Source organism: Toxotes jaculatrix, chromosome 11 (genome assembly GCF_017976425.1).
Source record: "Toxotes jaculatrix isolate fToxJac2 chromosome 11, fToxJac2.pri, whole genome shotgun sequence".
In the NCBI taxonomy this organism is placed as follows: Eukaryota; Metazoa; Chordata; class Actinopteri; family Toxotidae; genus Toxotes; species Toxotes jaculatrix.
In genome coordinates, this window is record NC_054404.1 from 9,647,821 (window position 1) to 9,667,427 (window position 19,607).

At 37.4% G+C, this 19,607-nt stretch overlaps 1 protein-coding gene across 1 annotated transcript in view; it reads left to right on the forward strand.

Moving 5' to 3' along the window:
- LOC121189452 (VPS10 domain-containing receptor SorCS1-like) overlaps positions 1-19,607 on the forward strand; it is a 103,096-nt gene that overhangs the window by 16,248 nt on the left and 67,241 nt on the right. The window contains exons 2-22 of the mRNA XM_041049581.1: positions 156-223; positions 1,690-1,789; positions 2,023-2,181; positions 3,595-3,668; positions 8,013-8,077; positions 8,678-8,796; positions 9,145-9,234; positions 10,164-10,343; positions 11,712-11,858; positions 13,255-13,357; positions 13,600-13,676; positions 14,360-14,451; positions 14,609-14,716; positions 15,051-15,168; positions 15,349-15,482; positions 16,549-16,662; positions 16,983-17,154; positions 17,441-17,627; positions 18,352-18,485; positions 18,572-18,695; positions 19,393-19,505. Of these exons, the coding sequence (XP_040905515.1) occupies positions 156-223; positions 1,690-1,789; positions 2,023-2,181; positions 3,595-3,668; positions 8,013-8,077; positions 8,678-8,796; positions 9,145-9,234; positions 10,164-10,343; positions 11,712-11,858; positions 13,255-13,357; positions 13,600-13,676; positions 14,360-14,451; positions 14,609-14,716; positions 15,051-15,168; positions 15,349-15,482; positions 16,549-16,662; positions 16,983-17,154; positions 17,441-17,627; positions 18,352-18,485; positions 18,572-18,695; positions 19,393-19,505 (2,478 nt within the window). The remainder of the gene's footprint in view (positions 1-155; positions 224-1,689; positions 1,790-2,022; positions 2,182-3,594; positions 3,669-8,012; positions 8,078-8,677; positions 8,797-9,144; positions 9,235-10,163; positions 10,344-11,711; positions 11,859-13,254; positions 13,358-13,599; positions 13,677-14,359; positions 14,452-14,608; positions 14,717-15,050; positions 15,169-15,348; positions 15,483-16,548; positions 16,663-16,982; positions 17,155-17,440; positions 17,628-18,351; positions 18,486-18,571; positions 18,696-19,392; positions 19,506-19,607) is intronic.

Consider the following 19,607-nt stretch of genomic DNA (forward strand, 5'->3'; position numbering starts at 1 on the left):
GGTTTTAATAAAGGAGTGTCTGTCAGGGAGTTTAAAAGCCGTGCATGGATGGTTCGGCTCTTTTGTTTGTGTGTATGTGACATTTTATTGCAGCTGTTTTTAAACCTGATGATACACTCATTCGAAGCTAGTAATCTGTTTGATCTGTTTTGTAGGTGATCCTCATGTTGACAAAATTCTACGACTTCAACTCTGGCAGAGTAACAGAGAGTTCTTTATGGAGGTAAGATTTTCTGTCTGGTATTTATTTGTTTAGTAATGACTTCATCCCAGAGTTTCCAAATGTAATTTGAAATGACACATTACATGCATTTGGAATCTCAGACCTTATCCAGATTTATGTTGTTGGAGTTTAGTAATTTAGTGTAGTTTATTCATAAGAAGTCTAACAGTGAGTCACAAATAAATGCAGGATAATATACTATACATTTCTTTGTCTTTGAGTGACTATACATATTCTTTCAGTTGTTAATTTATGTACACCTGGCTAAAATTAATGTTGTCTAATACAACAGTCCAGCAATAGTCTGCCTTCATGAAGGTTTTAATGTTTGTTTTTTGTTGAAACTGTGTTAAATAGGTGTTGATTCAACTGGATGACCATTTTGGAGACTGTTGTGTGTGGTTTTCTTGTTAACCCCATTCATATCAATGAGAGTAGGCTAAACAACAGACACACACTTTTGTATTATGCAACACAGTTCAACAGTACCACAAACTGGAGCCTCAAAAATGATCATACATTTGATTCAACATGTCTTTAACACAGTTTCAATAAAAACTGAACGTTGTAACCTTCATGAAGGTGGGATTTATTGCAGGATTACTGTATTAGACAATATTAGATTTAGCTAGATGCACCTAAAACATGAAAAATGCTTATTTGGTATAATAACAATGCTCTGTGGTCATTTCCATATGTTGTCACCTTCATCAAATGTACAATGTGGCAGTTTGTGGCAAAAAACAAAGGGTTACAACATCAATACCCAAGGTCATAACAAAAGAATAAAAATATTTTCCTTAAGCACATTAAAAACAAAAGATCCTAACAGAATAAATTTTTAAAAAATCCAAGAATCTACAAATGTGTTTTGTACTGTGCAGCATAAAACATTTCATTGTTTCTGAAATGTCACCAAGCAACTGCGACTGAAATCTATTTTGGTGACAGTGAATGACATCCAAAATGAACTCAGCAAAGGAGTGCCATTTTTTGGAGGACAATCAATATTTTCAAGTATATCTCTGCTTATGAAAAAGTTTCAAAAACCTGCCTTTGTCAGTTTTTTTGTTTTGTTTTGTTTTTTTGAGCCAACAGGCAAATATGTCCTTTGTCCCTCCATTTGAGCTGTAAAACAAGAAAATGACAAACCTTTGAATTAGTTTACCCCAAAGCATCAATAATGATAATAATGATAATAATAATGGAAATAATAATAATAATGATAATAATAATAATAGTAGCTCACCCCTCACCATGCATGCCACACTGCCTTGTTGTTTATTTTGATAATTAAAAAAAATCTCCATCCATCTAGCAAATTGCCTCATGACTTTTGCTGTTGCAATTTTCTGCTTGCCTGATATGCTTAATGATACCATCAGCATCTTAACTAGTAGGTGTTTCTCCATTCTGCTTTACTCACCATCACAACCTATTTACTTTATCCTATAATTGAATTTTAGGTCAACTGATTATGGCACCACATATGAGAAACTTAATGAGAAAGTCGGGCCCAAAACCATACTGAGCTACTTGTACGTGAGCCCGAACAACAAAAGGAAGGTAAGTTTCCACATGCATGTTATGAAAGGTCCTGCCTGTGCTGAATAAATCTATCAATTATTATCACTGTGTGGCAGAGTTATGATCATTTTCCCTACATAGCAGCCCTGCTCGAGCCTGCGCCATGTGTCTGTTACAAGCAGCGCATTGCACAGGCACACTTAAGCCCTGTGGAATGGATGCTGTCAAAGAGGGCCGCTGATTCCCCCGTCTCCTTTCTTGTCTCGTCTCAGATCATGCTACTGACCGACCCAGAGGTGGAGAGCAGTCTGCTCATTAGCCTCGACGAGGGGGCGTCCTATCAGAAACACAGCTTAGCCTTTGATATCCTCAGCCTGCTTTTTCACCCTGAGCAGGAGGACTGGATCTTGGCTTACAGCCACGACCAAAAGGTAGAGTGTAGCTGTCAGGTGGAATGAAATAGCTGGAATAAAAACCGTAAATGTGACAGGAAAAAAGAGTTGCTGTGAATTGTTTACTTGCTGCTTATCATGTTTTTGTTAGCTTTGTGTGAAAGCTCTGCCAGATCGTTGTTCTGTCAGATTATATATCACAGGCCTGTTGGGTCAAAACAAAAATAATATCTATATAAAATGATACACAACATAGGTTGCTGTCACGGTCAAAACCATTCATTTTGATAATAGCGGCTAGCTTTCAGGACATGGTCTTAGTGAGCAGAGAGGTCTGCCGCTTAAGCCAGTGCTGCAGTTGCCAAAACAGAGGCAGCTGATCACCTGCTCCCCTGAACAAGTCATAAGGATTGGCTGCGGACCCTAACTTTGAATGGATGTGTCCTAGACAGGATAGGGGAAAGTTAACAAGGGAGACACGCCCAAACAATTCACAATCTCGCACACAGGCACACATGCACACACTTGCGAGTGTAAGCACACACCCTTCATTACTCTATGTGAGAACCCTGCTGTCTGCTCCACTCAGCACCACAGACATCAAACTCGGCCTCCCCAGCCTGCTATTGGAAGACTTGATTTTCTGAGAGAAAAAACAGTCAAGGTCTGAGAAGTGAGATAAATGGCGCAGGGAGGAAGATGAAAGCTTAGTTGTGAACCATCGACGGGTCAAAATAAAGACTCTCTAGAGAAGTTTGCCTTCAGGTCGTTCTGTATGTCTTTGTAAAGCTGAATTCCATCAGGGTTTTTTTTTGGTTCTTTTATCACTCCTAGAAATTAATCTCAGCTTGGTTTCATTTTACATTTATTGATCGTCCGTCATATCTTTTTTAAAGCCGTAAGCTCTTAGATAAGTCAAAATGATGTTGCTTATTCTTGTAAAGCTCCGAGCTTAAGATGCTTGCTACTCGGATTATTATAGAACGATGACAGGCTCTCTGAAAGCTAGGACACCACTTTGATACAATGTCAGTCAAATGAGTGATTTTGTGGTGTCCGTTGGACTGAAATCCTGCTGAATCATTGTAAGGAGACACTTTTATTTTAACACAGAGGCCTATTTGTATGACCTCACTTCCCTTTTCCAAGGCGTCAGAACAAATAATCTTTGCTCCATTCTATTTTATTTTAAAAACTCACTTTCAGAATACTTCTCTATTTTTATAGGATCTGATAGATGTTCTCATCACTGATGCATTTTCACTGATTCATGTGCTCAGTAATGCAATATTCAGAAGAACATCAACATATTGACGCCACATAATCTACAACTTTGACAGCTGCTTGATAATACAGTTTGACATAAGTCTGGAAATAATTCTCTTGGATATTCTGACTTGGGTAATTATTCTTTATATCTCATTTGGTTAATGCATTCCTCTCATTTTCCAGCTCTATGTCTCTGTCGAGTTTGGGAGGAGATGGCAGCTTGTGCACGACAGCGTCGTCCCCAACAGATTCTACTGGTGAGATCAGCAATCAGTCATTTGCAGAGAGTTTGACTTTCTGGGGGTGAAATGCTGCAATATTTTTATATGCTTCAGAAATATGAATAATAGACAGTAGACAGAACACAATTATTCATTAATATATTACAGTGGATGAACTTTTAGTATTCTGTTCACAGTAGCACAGAGGGGAAATACCCTCACTGTACATATTTTAATGTTTTGTAAAAATTTGTCTGGACAATTTTTCCTGTAAAAGTCTTTTTTTTTAGATTCTGTATACTGATGTAGTAGAAACAGTGACTGACTCATACTTCATGAATATTGCATGTTTCTTCAGTCAGCATCTCATTTACAGTAATAACATTAACAGGAACACAAAAAACATGAATGTTATTGAGCCAGATTTGTTAGGTAGTTTAGTCCCCTGGATACCTAGAGGCTGGGTCTCTCCAAGGAGGCAAAAGATAAATCTGAGGGGTTGAGAGATGATTAATAAGGGAGGAAAGACAAAAAAAAAAAAAAAAAATTAAAAAATCATCAACAGCATCTGAAATATGTGACAAGAGGTCCTTGTATTTTATAAACGTATTATTTTTAATGTCAGATCTTAAAATTAAAAATAGTGCAGATAAAGGTAGTGGAGTAAAAAGTACATTCATTTTCTCTTATGTGTGGTTGAGACAAAGCATAAAGTAGCTTAAAATGGAAATACTAAAATATCCCTGTACTTATAACTGTACTTAAATATGGTGCTTTAGTAAATGTACTTAGTTACTTTCCATCACTGATTACAGTAAAGGTAAACATTAAGAAAATGAAATATCATTCCACATTCTAATCCCATTGCTTTTATTGCTGAATTCCAAACCAGGCTAGGTTTTTGGGAAGGCAGGACGTATTGATAAATAATGTATGCTTTCTTTTGTTTTTTTATGTAATGTACTAAGCCTCTGGTTTACACACACAGATTAATATTTGATCCGTTGAAGGCAGGCTGCTCATGAAATATTGCTGTGATATTGTTGGGATACCAGAGTGAATCACAAATCGAATCATATCCAAACATTATCCATCCGGTTTTCATTTATTTTGAATGATACCTGATGTATATTGCACAGAATCAGGACTGATGATGTAGCAGAGCTTCTGGGTGGTTTAGCTTTATTAGCACTTGTGTTTTGGTACATGGATTACAGCCCAGGATAAATCCTTAATTTATAATGGTTTTTATAGTTGTTGGCTACGAAATCCTTTTCACACTCTTATCCACAGAATTAAAAAACAGAGCCATGGATTAATCAAGGAGTTTGGAGTGACCTACAGGGGAGAGAGATACGTGTTTTGCATTAGTCTGGGAAATACAATGAGCCAACATGCTAATAATATTACTGTGAATAAAAATCACTTGAGGGAAGAGGTGATGACTAAGTAGATATTAGAGAAAACAAAGCACAAAGACTATCTGTTGTTTAATGAGGCAGATATTTTTATCCTCAAAGGATTGTGGATGTATGACACTCATTTCATGTGGAGGTTGAAGAGTAATCATGCTCCAGTGGTGGCTAATTAATTTTTCCTGATTCTATGCAGCAAAACAGCTGTGGTAAACTTTGGGTTAACTGTACAGTTCACGATTACATCCGCATAAACAAAAAAAAAAGCATGTATGAAGTAAATCCACAGTAACGACTGTTAGTGAGTCTCTAGTGGTGTGTGCTTAGTTAATTAGGTGTTATTTATTGTGCCACGATGCACATGCATGTTTCTAACCCGCATGGACTTATAAAACACCAAAAATACAGCTGCAGTGGTGAAACATTTGTCAGAAAAGAGCATCAATTCTTAGATATAATATTACATTGCAAACAAAGAACTGCTGTCCCAAGCACTACACATAAAAACTGCTGCAAAAAAAAGCTTTTTATAATTCATCCACCCGGCAGAACTCACCAGAAACGCACAAAATTGTAGCCCTTAAATCACTGTATAATGAGCAGTAAAACACTAAATGTACTTCATCCTCAATCTCACCTATATCACATAACAAAGCTTAGTTGTGAGCTTTCTCTCCTGTTTCTGTAGCTAATGGTAATGAATTGAGCTCAACTGTGCACATAGAGATCTTTGACTTACACTTAAATTCTGCTTCACATAAGGCTTTATTCTGTAGCTGTAATTCAGGTCCTAATTTTGTTGTGTGCCAAGCTCGAACAGCCTTTTCTTATCAGGAACAGTTTGCACAGAGCACCATGCTCCATGATTACATTGCAAACTATTTTAATAAAAAAAATAATTTCAAAAATAAAGATTTGACCTCACTAACTCAATTCACAAGTGAGGTACGGTACATTGTATAGTCTGTACATTTGTAGTATCTTTAATATTAATATATGCCATAGAATTCACATCATTATTTTCCCTTTATGCCAACAAACTAAGGACAGTGGCGTCTGAGATTTCTTTAGCAACATCCTAAAATTGAAGTGTTAGAAGATCAATCAAAAACCATATTTTTGATGTTCAAACATGTAAGCACTTTCTTTTGTCCTACAGGAAATAAGTCAACCAAAAACATTACAGAGAAAAAAAAGAAAAAAACGCTCCCCACAAGATCAGAGATTCACTATGAAAGAGTTACTTTCATCACATCCCGCGTTGCTCATCTTATGTTAAAAAAAAATGACAAACATGATTTACAAAGACATGTTAACAGACACCCTCGCTAGGCAGACATAGTGTTAGTTATGGGGGAACACAATGTAACATTGCAGGGGTTTATTTAAGAGCAAGGGCTGCTGCTCACTGATAGAATTGGATGAAGTGTTTGACAGAAAGTCCATTAAAAGAGATGGAGCTCTGAGGCAATTACAGAGTGCTGAGGGAAGCAGGACGGGGGCTTTTTATATTATAGTTCAGACGCGGTATGGAAAATGAGAAGAAACCCATCTTCTGTCACAACAGCTGCTATTAATACAACAAGTGGTCACTCCTGTCGCTCGGCACTTAACAACTGTCGAAGAATCTCTGTTGAAAGTGAATGAAATGGCAAGGTACACCTTACCCATTAAGAGCGGTGCAGGTCAAATGTCCATCGGACCAGTATTTATAGCTAAGGTTGTTGTATTATTGCTCCAGAGAGAACAGTAAAGATCCCAGCTACATTTCTTATCCCATGTCCCCTTACAAATTCAAAATGAAAATCAAACCACAAATATTGTAACAGAACAAGATAAATTATTATTGCCAGCTGTGAGCAGCTTTCTTTGCTTTGATTATACTTATTTAAACAGCATCACTTTATCAAAATAAGCCTTGGGACAGAAGCAAATAGTTGATCTAGCTTTTTGTTGTCTTTTATTAAGCCACCTGATGTTTGAAATAAGTAGCAAGAAAGTTAAAATTGCAAAACAAATGGTCTGTATACAAGTTTGTACTGCACTTTTATTGCATACTACATAATCAGTGGTTCCAAACCTCAGGGTCAAAACCAAAGATCCCTAGATAAATATGAGAGGTCAGATATGATTAAAGGGATTAGGAAGAAAAATTACAAGTAATTTCTGCCTTTTCTCTGAGTTTCAAGTTCTTATTGCAGTATTATTAGTTTGAAGTGATTAAATTCAGGTTGCATCATTAAAACTTGAGAAATGTGTTATCCTAAAGTAACATAACAGCCAAAAATAACATTTTTATGGGCCAGTCAATGTTAAATTACTAATCCTTTGTAAACGTAGGTATTGCTTAATTTCATTTATATATGCATGCATGCATGTAGAAATGTGTTTCTGAGTTCACAGTATTTATCCAGAGTGGTTTTTAAAAAAATCTGATGCTTGTCACACGCATAACTTTATCATACCATTTTGGAGTACTCTGTTATTTTTGTGAAGTGTAATTTAAAATCTAAATAATTTTAAACAGCTTTGTGCTCCAGTGTCAGATATGTTAAGCATGTTTCATCTTCTTTTACTCTTCCACAAGGCTAATATATTAGCAAGCTATTGTTAGTACATTTGGGTTGGGATAAGTCTGAACCTGCAAAGAGCTGGTGTAACCTTCTCCTTGAGTTGGAAAGGTTTTTAGAGGCCTTCTAAAAAGTAAAAATTGATGTTGTAATAAAATATATAAATAATAATAATAAATAATTTGATAAAACAGGAAAATCAGTCTTTGGCGCTTACAAGTACAGCTCATGTTTTGGACAGAAGACATTGCTTCATTATAAGCTCAAGAGGTCGGAAACCACTGACCTAAATGTAGGTACAGGATGATTAATAATGTACATGATGTTGCCATTAATAGGCACTTGACTTTAAGTAGAAATCTCATGTTTCATAGATGTTTGTCTTGATGTAACAGGTCCAGACTGGGTTTGGATAAAGAGCAAGGAATGATTCACCTGGAGACCAGCGTCTCTGATGGACGTGAGTAATAATATGATGTTAGAAGTAAAATAACAAAAACCCCGTAGTTAAATCACATCTCTCTATTGTGTTAGTGTGTATTATCTATTATTAAAATGAGACATTATATCAAATTATATTTTTGCCTTCTCTAATATTTCTTGTAATTCCTAAACTTTAATTAAAAAAGCAAAAAAACAAAACAAACAAAAAAAAGATTTTAGCTTTTCTTTTACTGTCTGTACTAAAACCCCCTTCCTCCTCTGAACTGGGCATGTGGAGACTCTTCACACGATCAAGTCAATTCATTTTTCAAGGGCCAGGCTATGACTTGGCTCTTTTCTTGGCCGCAGCACAGAGAGGGGGGCACATCCATAAGGCCTCGTGTGTTAATGCCCTGTCCCTGGGGAGACCGCCTCATTTGCCTGATGCTAACACACTGGGACAGCTCTCTCTACTTTATCTATTAGTGATAATAAGGATTGGCCTCCAAAATTTTGCCTCTGTGGTTCACTTAAAACCATGAGCATAAGCAATGCTGAACCTTGATTGTAGTCTGCAGAAGGTTGGTTGTTTTTCTCTTTGTTGTATTTTTAGCACTCATGTCTTGCTTACCTACAGGGTCACAGTACATAACTTGTAAACTTCAGAACTGCTCTGATGGAAACAAGGGCAAGCCTTTCCCTGGATTTATCATCCCTAATTCCCTGGTGGTTCAGGATGAATACGTTTTCATCCAGGTGGGTTTTTATTGCGTTTTGTTGAGTTCTGGCTTCATTAAAAAACAATTAAAAGCTGTAAAACCACTGCATTCAATCGCATCTTAATGTACAGATGTGTTTTTCATTAACTAAAAAGGGCCATTATCCTGGGAAGGGATGGCATGAAAATGAAATCACGGTGTTGTGTATTATATTAGAGCTCCACTCTGCCATAATGCAGAACATCCTAATTACCACAAACCTCATGTTTTGATAGTGATTTAAATTGTTTGATACATGCTGCTAGCAATCAGTGTACACAGTGAAGTTTATGAATATTCACCTGAAATGTGATGAACTTCATATTGCACTATTTTTTTTTTCCAGGTGCCAATAGGTGGCCAGTCTGTCCATTATGTGTCCTATAAAAGAAATGCTTTCTACCCGATGAAGCTTCCTAAGTACACTCTGCCAAAGGTAATACTGCAGGAAAGGATGCAGGGTTTGGTGAGTTGAGCACATGCAGAGCGACAAGCAGCAGAACATACGCAGCATAAATTTTGCTGTGAAACACTCGATTTATTCCTCCAGGCTATTTTGTGTTGCCATGATGACTTACTGCGGGTTGATTTTTCAAATGATTTTAAGTAGTGTTCTTCCTAGTTAGTCATAACGTTTGTTGACAAATCCATTAAATTGTTTTCCCACATTATTATCCTTCTTAAAATTGATTCTGTTCTGCATAATTATATCTTTAGATCTTGTGTTTATTTAAGACCCATGCCTAGCTTTTAATCAGTTGCCCTCCCGTCTGTATCAACAGATATTTATTTAAAAAAATAAATCTGGAGTTGCACAGTCAGTGTTTCCCAGAACTCCAAAAAAACTTTTTGAAGCAGAAAAGTACATTTGCATTTGCACAGAACAGTGTTCTGCACTAATTTCCATTTACTAAAGGCACAGCAGGGTGGCTTAGTGGTTTGAGAGACTGTGTCATAACAACAGAAGAGATTTAGTGCCCACAGTGTTGTTTCGATCAATCTATCCATCCAACCATCCAACCATGTATACTGTCAAAATTTCCTTGAAGGACACACATCTCCAATCTTGCCTCAGGGATTCAGTAAAATTAAATGGGGCCTGTCTTCATTTTTAGTGCATGGAATGAAACGCCTGAGGTCTAATCGCTGCTGATCCCAACTGAATGATGTCAAGAAGTGACGAATCCGCATCTTGCTGCTCAAACTCTGTGGCGACTATTGTGCACACGACTATGCAGATTCTCCCTTTTTTTTTTAATTGAGAAAACTTCTTTTTTATTGAGAGAACTCCTTTAAATCAAATCTTAAAACCTTGTTGGTTGGTTAGTTGTCTGAAGCATCTACTCATGAATTTCATATATTTAGGATTTGCAGATAATCAGCACAGATGATAACCAGGTGGTGGCAGCGATTCAGGACTGGCACCAGAATGACTCCTACAACCTGTACATGTCTGAGTCCAGAGGACTGTTCTTAACCCTGATGCTGGAGAACGTTGTCAGCAGCGGAGGACCCGAAGGCAACATCATGATAGACCTGTATGAGGTAGGCAGCGACAGTGCTGTTGGGGTGATGCTGTCGTTTGTTTGCATGTTTTCAGGTTATTCAGGCATGTCGAGCAGGACCAACTCAAATCCCTGGCCTGGTTTTGTGACTTTTGCAGTTTATAGGACAATGTGTCATGCTCACATTACTGATTTGTGCAATAAATCTGAGTACTTTTATACACACTTGCAAAAATATTTTCTGTCATGCCTGCATATTCTGTAAATTCTAATCATATAGATCATATAGACAGATAAAGACATCACACTCATGTTCACATACTGTTTATAGTTCTCAGTTTTCCTAATATGTCATTTCACTATGAGGTAACATGGGGATAACATGAAAACAAAAAGGCCTCATTCATTGTGTGCATCTCAGAACACCATACAAATTTAAATCTGTGGTTTGAGAGCTTTTTTGGACAATAAAACAGACTCTGACTGACAAGAAAAGTACCACCAGACAGCCTAAAACTTTCTTTATGCTTGATTTTTTTGCTGTGTTTTCCTTAAATGTACCCTGCACTCAGATGTCTTGGATGCCCTCACCATAATGGAACAGATGCTGGTACACTGCATTTAACTCTGCAGCATGAGAGTGTCTTTCTCATAGCCACTTCCTGGCTGCTTTTGTTATCTTTTTTTCATGTGACATTATTTACATTAAGAAAAAAAAATTAGAAAGTTCATTCTTTAGATGGTGCATCATCTACACACAAGTTCAGTAAACACTGGTGTCACTTACAGCCCATAGTCACAATGCAGGCGAAGTAGCAGCTTTAACTTGTGCCCTGAACACGTTATATCGGTGTTGACAGATGTGCTATGAGGTTGCTGTGACTGTCCATGTATGCATCACTCTAGATTATCCTCATCTGCAGCCAGCAGTAAAAGCAAAACACTGTTACAAACACACACCTAAGATAGCCATCAGTAGTTGTTACTCTCGGTGCTCACTGACCTCCACACACATTTTATGCCTAGAACTATTTAGCTGCAACGACTGACCAGTAAAAGATATGAAATGGTCATTTTTCCTTTGACAAAGATTTGTGCTCTCCGAATGGAAGAGAAATGTGAACTCAAGCGATAGCTGTATGTGAGAGGCTCCATCTCTCTGCACATAAATACAAAGAAGAAGAAATATCTCTGGGCTGCGCCATATGTTGTTTTGATTCTGCAGTCCTACAGATGGTCCAAAATAGTGCTCCCTGTCAGAAAAACTATCACTTTCAGATTTCTCTTCCTCTCCGAACTAGGCCTTCAGCTTTACTTAAGTTTGAATAATTTACGGTTATTTTATATTTTATTTTATTTTATTTCCTTACTTTTTCCTCCTACCGCTCCCTGTCTCTCATGTTTGCAGGTTGCCGGGATTAAAGGGGTGTTCCTGTCAAATAAAGTTGTTGAGAACCAAGTGAAAACTTACATCACGTACAACAAGGGGAGAGACTGGCGTCTCCTTCAGGCTCCAACAACCGATCTCCAGGGAAACAAGGTCTATTGTGAACAAGTAAGTGGGCCACTGACAACAGATAGATTTGGTTATTTGGATTTCCATTATCTGCTAAAAAAAAAAATATTGCACTGAATCACACCAAACCATGGTCAAAGACTGCAAATGAATATCACATCAACACAGCTCAGAATATTTCAGTTACTGAAGAGACCTTTTAAATACTTGAATAGTCTTCGGTAATGAAAACTGTCTGTCATTCACAATTTTGCCAAACTCACTCAAATTGATCAAGTGATATTTATTTAAACACAACTGTCCTTAATAAATGTTGAATCCAAATATGTGAAGTTATTAGCTTAAAATTGTCATTTTATTTGTATCATTAGCAGTAATAGTGGTAGTATGTCTGATTTTATCATAATATATTGTATCATTCTGCATATGCTGCATTGTACAACATATTGTATCATCACTACTGGGGTGATTTTAGTCGATAGATGTTTAATAAATTAGATTAGAAGGACATTTATGTTACCATTTTTTAGCTCAAGACTGATAATCTGTTCAGTTAAAATTGTTTTTGGCACATAAGTTTTTATTAATTTTAAAGAAAAGGTTTGTTACATGGCAGCAAGTGAACCTTACATTATCTCATAGGCACAGGAGGAAATATTACCAAAAGACATGGTGTAGAAAAAAAAACTCATGATGAAAAAGCAAAATAAATGTTAGGAGCACAAACAAAAGTGGTAGACCAAGTCCACAACCGAATAAAAATTAAATGAAAAACAATCCTATATGCAGACGATTCAGAGCCAAAAATGAGTCGCAAAAAACTTCTCACGAACATAGCGCGTGTCTCAAACAACCCTTTAATCTACTGTGCGTACACTCATAAGATACAAGCTATTTCATAAGCTATTTCTACCGTTGTACCTACCCAGTCACTTTAAATCTGTTCCTTTTAGCTTTTTTCTGCTGTTTTAAAGTGATTCTGGAAGCTGTAACAAGGCTGACCATAAATAACAAGAAATACACATTTTGTTGTATTTGGTATTTGAGTCAGCGTCAGTCAGGGGTCAGTGATTCTTCTGTATTGAAACATAAATTACCCTTTCACTCTGTGGGGACTTTACAGTGTATGGTAACATCTACGTAACGGTTTGTGTTGTGAAACTTTGCTTCTTTATCATAGCATAGTTTACCACAACTGTTCAGATTCCTGTTACAGATCTCGCTACCATACCAGTTTAACATTTCCTCTAAGATTTTTAAATAATGTTCAAAGAAAAATTACTTATAGCATTTAACAGCCCATAGCAAAACCTTAGTTTTTTCATAGTTAAGTAAACTGATTAATTTCCGGTGATTGTATGTGAACCATGTCTTTATCAAACCTGTCATTATCACATTCTGACTACAGCAAAATAATCTCCTTTGCGTTCCTCAGCCGTTCTGTTCGTTACATCTGCACCTTCACGTGTCGGAGAATCCTTACACCTCAGGAAACATTGTCAGCAAAGACTCGGCTCCAGGAATTATAATAGCATCGGGTGAGGAGATTATTTGATTTGCACTTTGATGTGCACATCCATACTGATGTTTGTTCTCAGCATTAATGCTGCTCCTTGATTATATCCCTCAGCTCTCCCAGTCAGATCTGTTCTTTAGTTCCTGTTTTCAGCTTTGTCTTTCTCAGCTGACGACCGTTTACAAAAAGAAATGAAATTTCCAAAATGAAATGAGCATTTACAAAATTAAATAAAATACCTCTTTTCCTCCTTTGCGTATTCAGGTGTGGTAGGACCTGAGCTGACCAGTACTAATGTCAGTATTTTCATCACATCTGATGCTGGAAACACCTGGAGAGAGGTACAATACAATAACCATAAGGCAAGGGCTGGGTGTAAAATTTTGGGAGTCTGACACCTGCACATTACCTTGTGTTTCTGCACCCATCCTTTTTTAATACGTTACTTTGCAAAGTATGATCACGTTTTTTTTTTTTTTGTTGTTGTTGTTGTTGTTGTTTTTTTTTTTTACAAAAACTTTAATCCATTTAACAAACTAGAGAGAACTTCTTCAAAGCTTCTGTGCTAAATGTTATTTCCTTGAACTTTCTTCTACAGAGCAAAATGAAAAAAAATATTACTTTAGTCAGACATTATCTGAATAAAGAAAAAGAGAACAAAACTGGGAATCTATTTAATTCCAACTTTCAGTCCATGGTGCTACAGTCACAGTGGCAAAGAAAAAGATTTGACGTTTGACACCCTTGTGCAAGACATGTGCATCTCTGATCTTTAAAGCAAATAAACCAAAAGGAGCATACAGATTTTTGCCACCGGCTTAACACTCCAGAATTCAACATAGAGAGCAACTCTTGCTTGACGCTTTTGTTTATTCACACAACTGAGACTCTTGTGTAATGAACAGTTGTGGTTTCGGCTTTACTGTGTAGGTGTAACTATGCATGTTCCTTATGTTGCACACTTTGTGTAGACTTGAATTTTTCTCTGGTGAGAGAAAGTGAAGCTGGCTGGTCGTGTCTGCAGGTTTTTCAGGAAGAGTACAGTGTGTTTTTCCTGAATCAAGGAGGATCTCTGGTGGCCATCCGACACACACCTCTGCCAATTAGACACATTTGGTAAGGCTCTCCAAGGATGCAGCACATCTTTTTAGAGACTATACTCACTTTTCAAAGCAAGAAGTAAGACTGCTTGTCCTGCAGAAGCCTTTATTACTGGATTCAACTCTGTTTGTGGCTGGTGTGTCAGTGATCCAACCATTGTTCTGTCCCTCAGGCTGAGTTTTGATGAGGGCAGAAACTGGGACAAATATAGCTTCACCTCCTCTCCGCTCTATGTTGATGGGGTGCTGGGGGAGCCTGGAGAGGACACCCTCATAATGACGTAAGATATGAAGGAAACATAAAGAGATGATGTGTCTCTGTTTTGTTAATTACTGCACTAGTTAATTATATATTAACTTGATGAAGACTTAAAAGTGTACATGAATATTCTTGAATTTATTTAATGTGGTTTTGAAACAGTCTCATAAGTCCAAGATGTAGAGGAGTTTCTCAACCCATAGATCAGAACATAGATCAAAGTCAGAGCATCAAAAATACCCAAAGTGGAGTTACAAGTTGTTGTTTTTTTAATCCAACAGGTGTTTTTTTTTTTTCTTAAATCTTTCCCTCACACCAAATGTTTTTGATATTATTTGTCTGACTCATTTTTGCAGAATATTTGGTCATTTCAGTCATCGATCCGAGTGGCAACTTGTCAAAATTGACTTCCGGTCCATTTTCCAACAACGGTGCACACCTGAAGATTACCTGACATGGCAGTTACACAATGAGGTAAGATAAACTTGCTGCTTCTTGACTCTTGATATGATGAACATCCAGGCATTGATTAAACTCAAGTAAATCTTTTTGATTCAGTTGCACAATAAAAGAAAGATGGTAAAAAGACAAAAAATTTAAAAAGGGGGAGGAAAAAGAACCTCTGAAATGTTTATGATGAATTATTCATCACAGGGGGAAGTGTGCATCATGGGAATGAAGAGAATCTTCCAGAAACTGAAAGCAAACGTTCCGTGTGTCAAGGCCAGAGATCAGTATATTTCCCAGATGTCAGACTCTTGTCCATGCACAGAGGCAGATTTTGAGTGGTGAGTTCCCTGCTCTGCTCTGCAACTACTCTTTTCACTTCATTAAATCCAATGCACAACACTTTATCAATCTCCAGAGGCAGAGTCTGTGAAGCAAACCTAAGGCACAACAAGAAGAGTGTTTGAAGACTCATATTTTATAATTCGCCACTTGTTATTCTTATTTCTGTCATATTTTTGTCAACTTAGGAAGCAAGTTTGTCACTACCATTTACAGAAGATGTCATCAGTCGTTTTAACTCGTAGGAAAGAATTATTTTGTAACAGTCAATCTTAATATGAGATGTTGATGTATTCAATATCCCAGTATTAATAAAATTATTTTTCTGATTTTATATATATATATATAATTTTTTAACTACAGTTTTCTTCGATCAACAGTATTAGATTAAAAAGGTCTATGATCATATCAGCACTATTTAAAGATTACTAATAATAGTGAATAACTGCTTTGCAGTCACAGTCAAGTATATTATAGGACTATGCTGCTGCATCTTTCTTCTTATATCAAGTGCACCTGAATAGATTTGCATAATGAATAACACAAATGGTTCACTCTAGACTCTATTATAAGCTACCTCTTTATATCTCACAAATATTGTTTCAAGTCAGAACTTCACTCTGTCTCATACTTTCTTTTATCTTTCTGTTCTAGTGCTAATTGATCAGCACTGACTAGTATATTACAAGCTTAACACCACTTTAGTACTAAAAGACTCATTAAACTTTCCAACTCTGACTCCTGAGCCTGTTTTTTCCTGATCACAATGAAAGAAATATGACAGATCCCTTTGACTTTGCCAAGATATAATAATAGTTTGTGTAAACACAAACAATGCTTTTTTCTGCTTCAGAAGTTTGATACATAAAACATTAAATCTCAAAAACTATGTGCTGCTGTGTTGTGAAAATCTTTCTCTTGCCTAGAACACCTCTATTCACGGCAGACATGCACTTATTGTGTTTGAGCTCAGTAATTATATATATAGTAAGTCAGTAATTTTATATATATATAACACCCCAGTGTATCTTTTTTTCTGTGTACTTGTTATTCCAACTGAAACAGCGACTATGGGTTTGAGAGGCAGATTGATGGAAGCTGCGCTCCAGCTTTCTGGTTCATTCCTTCAGCAACATTCAGAGACTGCATCACAGGAGACAGCTTCCTCAACACCACAGGGTACACCAGATTTGTTTTTATTGACTTGAGCAAAGGGAGTAGTGGGTGCACGAATGCCCTTGGTTACATTTAAGCTCAACTTTATTGAAAACATGCTATTCTGTGTGAAAACAGTTGTTTGGATACTTGTCCATGAATGACTGGTAACCCTCAAAACCAGCTGAAAAATAAACATGCATGCATATTTTTTATACCTCATACAAATGTTTTCCTGTTTGTACATCTTTTGTATGCATGTATTGTTGTATGTATGATAGAATGTTTGTTTATTCACTCGTGTAGTGCTCATCTTTGTCTTTTCGGATTCTAATGAATTCCAGATATCGCAGGGCTTTGTCTAACAACTGCACTGAAGGAACTCTGCTGAAGTACAGCCCTAGGCGACAGAAGTGTCCCAGTCAGGCCCCCAGGGGCCTCCAGCTCTTCACCAGTGAGGGAACACTGGTAGCATCTCTAGGGAGGAATGTCACCTTCTTGGTCTTTCTGGAAGAGGTGCTGACTTCAATTTAACAAAGCAACAGTTGTGTGTATTACAAGGAACAGGCTGCATGCTTTTTCTTCTTGTATCTAGTGCATTATCTGTATATTGAGATACTGTCAGACATAGCACAGAGGGTGGAGCACCAGCATCTCAGTTAAATATGCAGTGACATGATTTTTTACTTGACCTCGTTCTTGTAGATGTTATGGAAAATGCACTCTGTTATGTGTCAGCGAGGACTCTCACAAACAACTGAGACTACAGTGTGAGTGACAGTATTTTGTTCTCTTTCTGAAGGGTCTTGGCTCCACAACGAGTATAACAGTGGACTTCGGCGACGGGACCACCATTTCGTATGTTAACATAAGCTCCATCGATGGCGGGGTCAAGCATAGCTACAGTAAAGTTGGCATCTACCAAGTTTCTGCTACAGCAAGCAACACTCTGGGCTTTGACAGGGCGACACTCTACCTCCACATCTCCTGTGAGTTACAGCAAAGTAAACGGCCATTTAAATGTTGCTGCTAAAAACAGAAGATATTTTATGTGTAAATATAACAAACTATGATCAGGATTATTTTACCCACTTGTTAAATTCCCCTTTACCCCAAGTATTGATTCACTATAAAAAGGCTTTCTCATTACCTGCATATGTGCTGTAAGCATGCATATTTCCTGCCACTTCAGAAGGTGAACTTTATATTGGTTAATATAATGAAGTGACTACATTATAAACTATTGTCTTGATCCTTTATGTCACAGCCAATCAGACTGTGATATCCAGCAGCCTTCAAGTGGGTCACAATACTTCAACTCGTGCTCATGACTCTAGTGAAACTTCAAATTGGCTCATTAAAGAGAGATTTCATTCGAAATCTCCATCCAAAGTTTTGAGTGTCACTCACCCTGTTTGTTGTTTCCTCATTGACAGAGAAGAGCAGCGGTGGTCAGCTTGAATTCAGCTCATTATAATGGATTCCAATGGTTTCATGGCAGCAAAAAGCCTGAAACTATCCACAGACACTTGCCAAACAACTTCTCCACTGTCTATCCATATGCTCATTGTGCTCCAAGCAGTCACTACTGTGCCAAAATTTGGCTAAATACAAGGCCTGTTTTGGAGGTTTGAGCATCATGGAAACAGGATATTTAGCCATATTTATTTATTTTAACAAAAGGTGTGATTTTTTTTTTGTTTTTTTCTAAAGGTCAACTCGAACAGGTCCAGCTCTTGGCTCCTTCAGTGGTTGTCAGGAACAAAGCAGTAAACCTCACTACAGTGTTACGCCCCAGCAATGTAGGAACAGTCATCTATTACTGGTGGTTTGATAACAAAACGGAGGTAAGCCTACAACGCTGCCTATTTACTGAATAACATGATAGATTCAATAGTCACAGTACATCTCTCTCTCTCTCTTTGCCTTTTAGCCGGTGGTGACCCTGGATGGGGCGATGTCCTTCACTTTCTCCAAGGAGGGAAGTCACAGTGTCACTGTTCAGGCTTCAGTGGGCAATACTGTCCTTCAGGACCAAATAACTGTGGCCGTTTATGGTGAACCATTTATTCTCATTTTATTTTACTCATCGCACTTAAACAGCCTCTTGATATAGTACAGTGAAAACTATGGAGTCGGTTTTATATCTCTGAACTGAGAGTGAATTCATAAATGTTTTGAAACCTGTGAAGTTTTTGGACAGAGACAAAAACTGTATGACAGGACCACTTAGCTCGTTTTTCCAGGGCTTTCAGCTTTCTGCCTTTTTGTCTTCGTCTGTGGATGGAATTTGCTCCGTCCTAATGGAGATGGTTTAGTTCCATATTTAGACCCTGTGATAACAGGTGGTTGTATATGGGGGTGAGAGTGTAACCCCAGTTTCTGCATGAAGATGGACAAAATTCCACCCAACGATGAAGGCCATGAGATGTGTCTTTGAAGCCTTTTTTCCCCAAAAGATTTTTTCCATTAGCTCATGTTTTGACAGTAGCTTGTAAAATCACATGCAGCTAATAACTGAGCTCCTACATTTCTATATTAAATTAATTTTCCTGCATATATGTAAATATTTTCTCTCTTTCTTTTTAATTGTTAGTAGTATTTTTATCTCACAATAGAGGTGCAGAATTGTACGGCTGACGACCATAACAAAAGTTAGCGGTTATTTGATAACTGAAGTGGGTTATTGTGAAGAGGAATCTCACAGAAGGAAGAAGAAGTGTATTCGCTAAATTTAATTTCTGAATATTTCAGATTATTTCCGGTCACATGTTTTGGCCTTTTCTTCTAATTTGGACGAGCTGAACCCTGGGGTTTCGGAGTGGAGAGAGGACATCTGCAGAGTGGTGAAGAGTTCCATGGTTCAGGTCAGTTTTTCAGCTGCTAGTTGGTATTATAAAGACTGAAACATAATCAGGAATGAGCTAAACTCCAGAAGACCTCATTCAGATTCTGGCAATTAGCGGCTT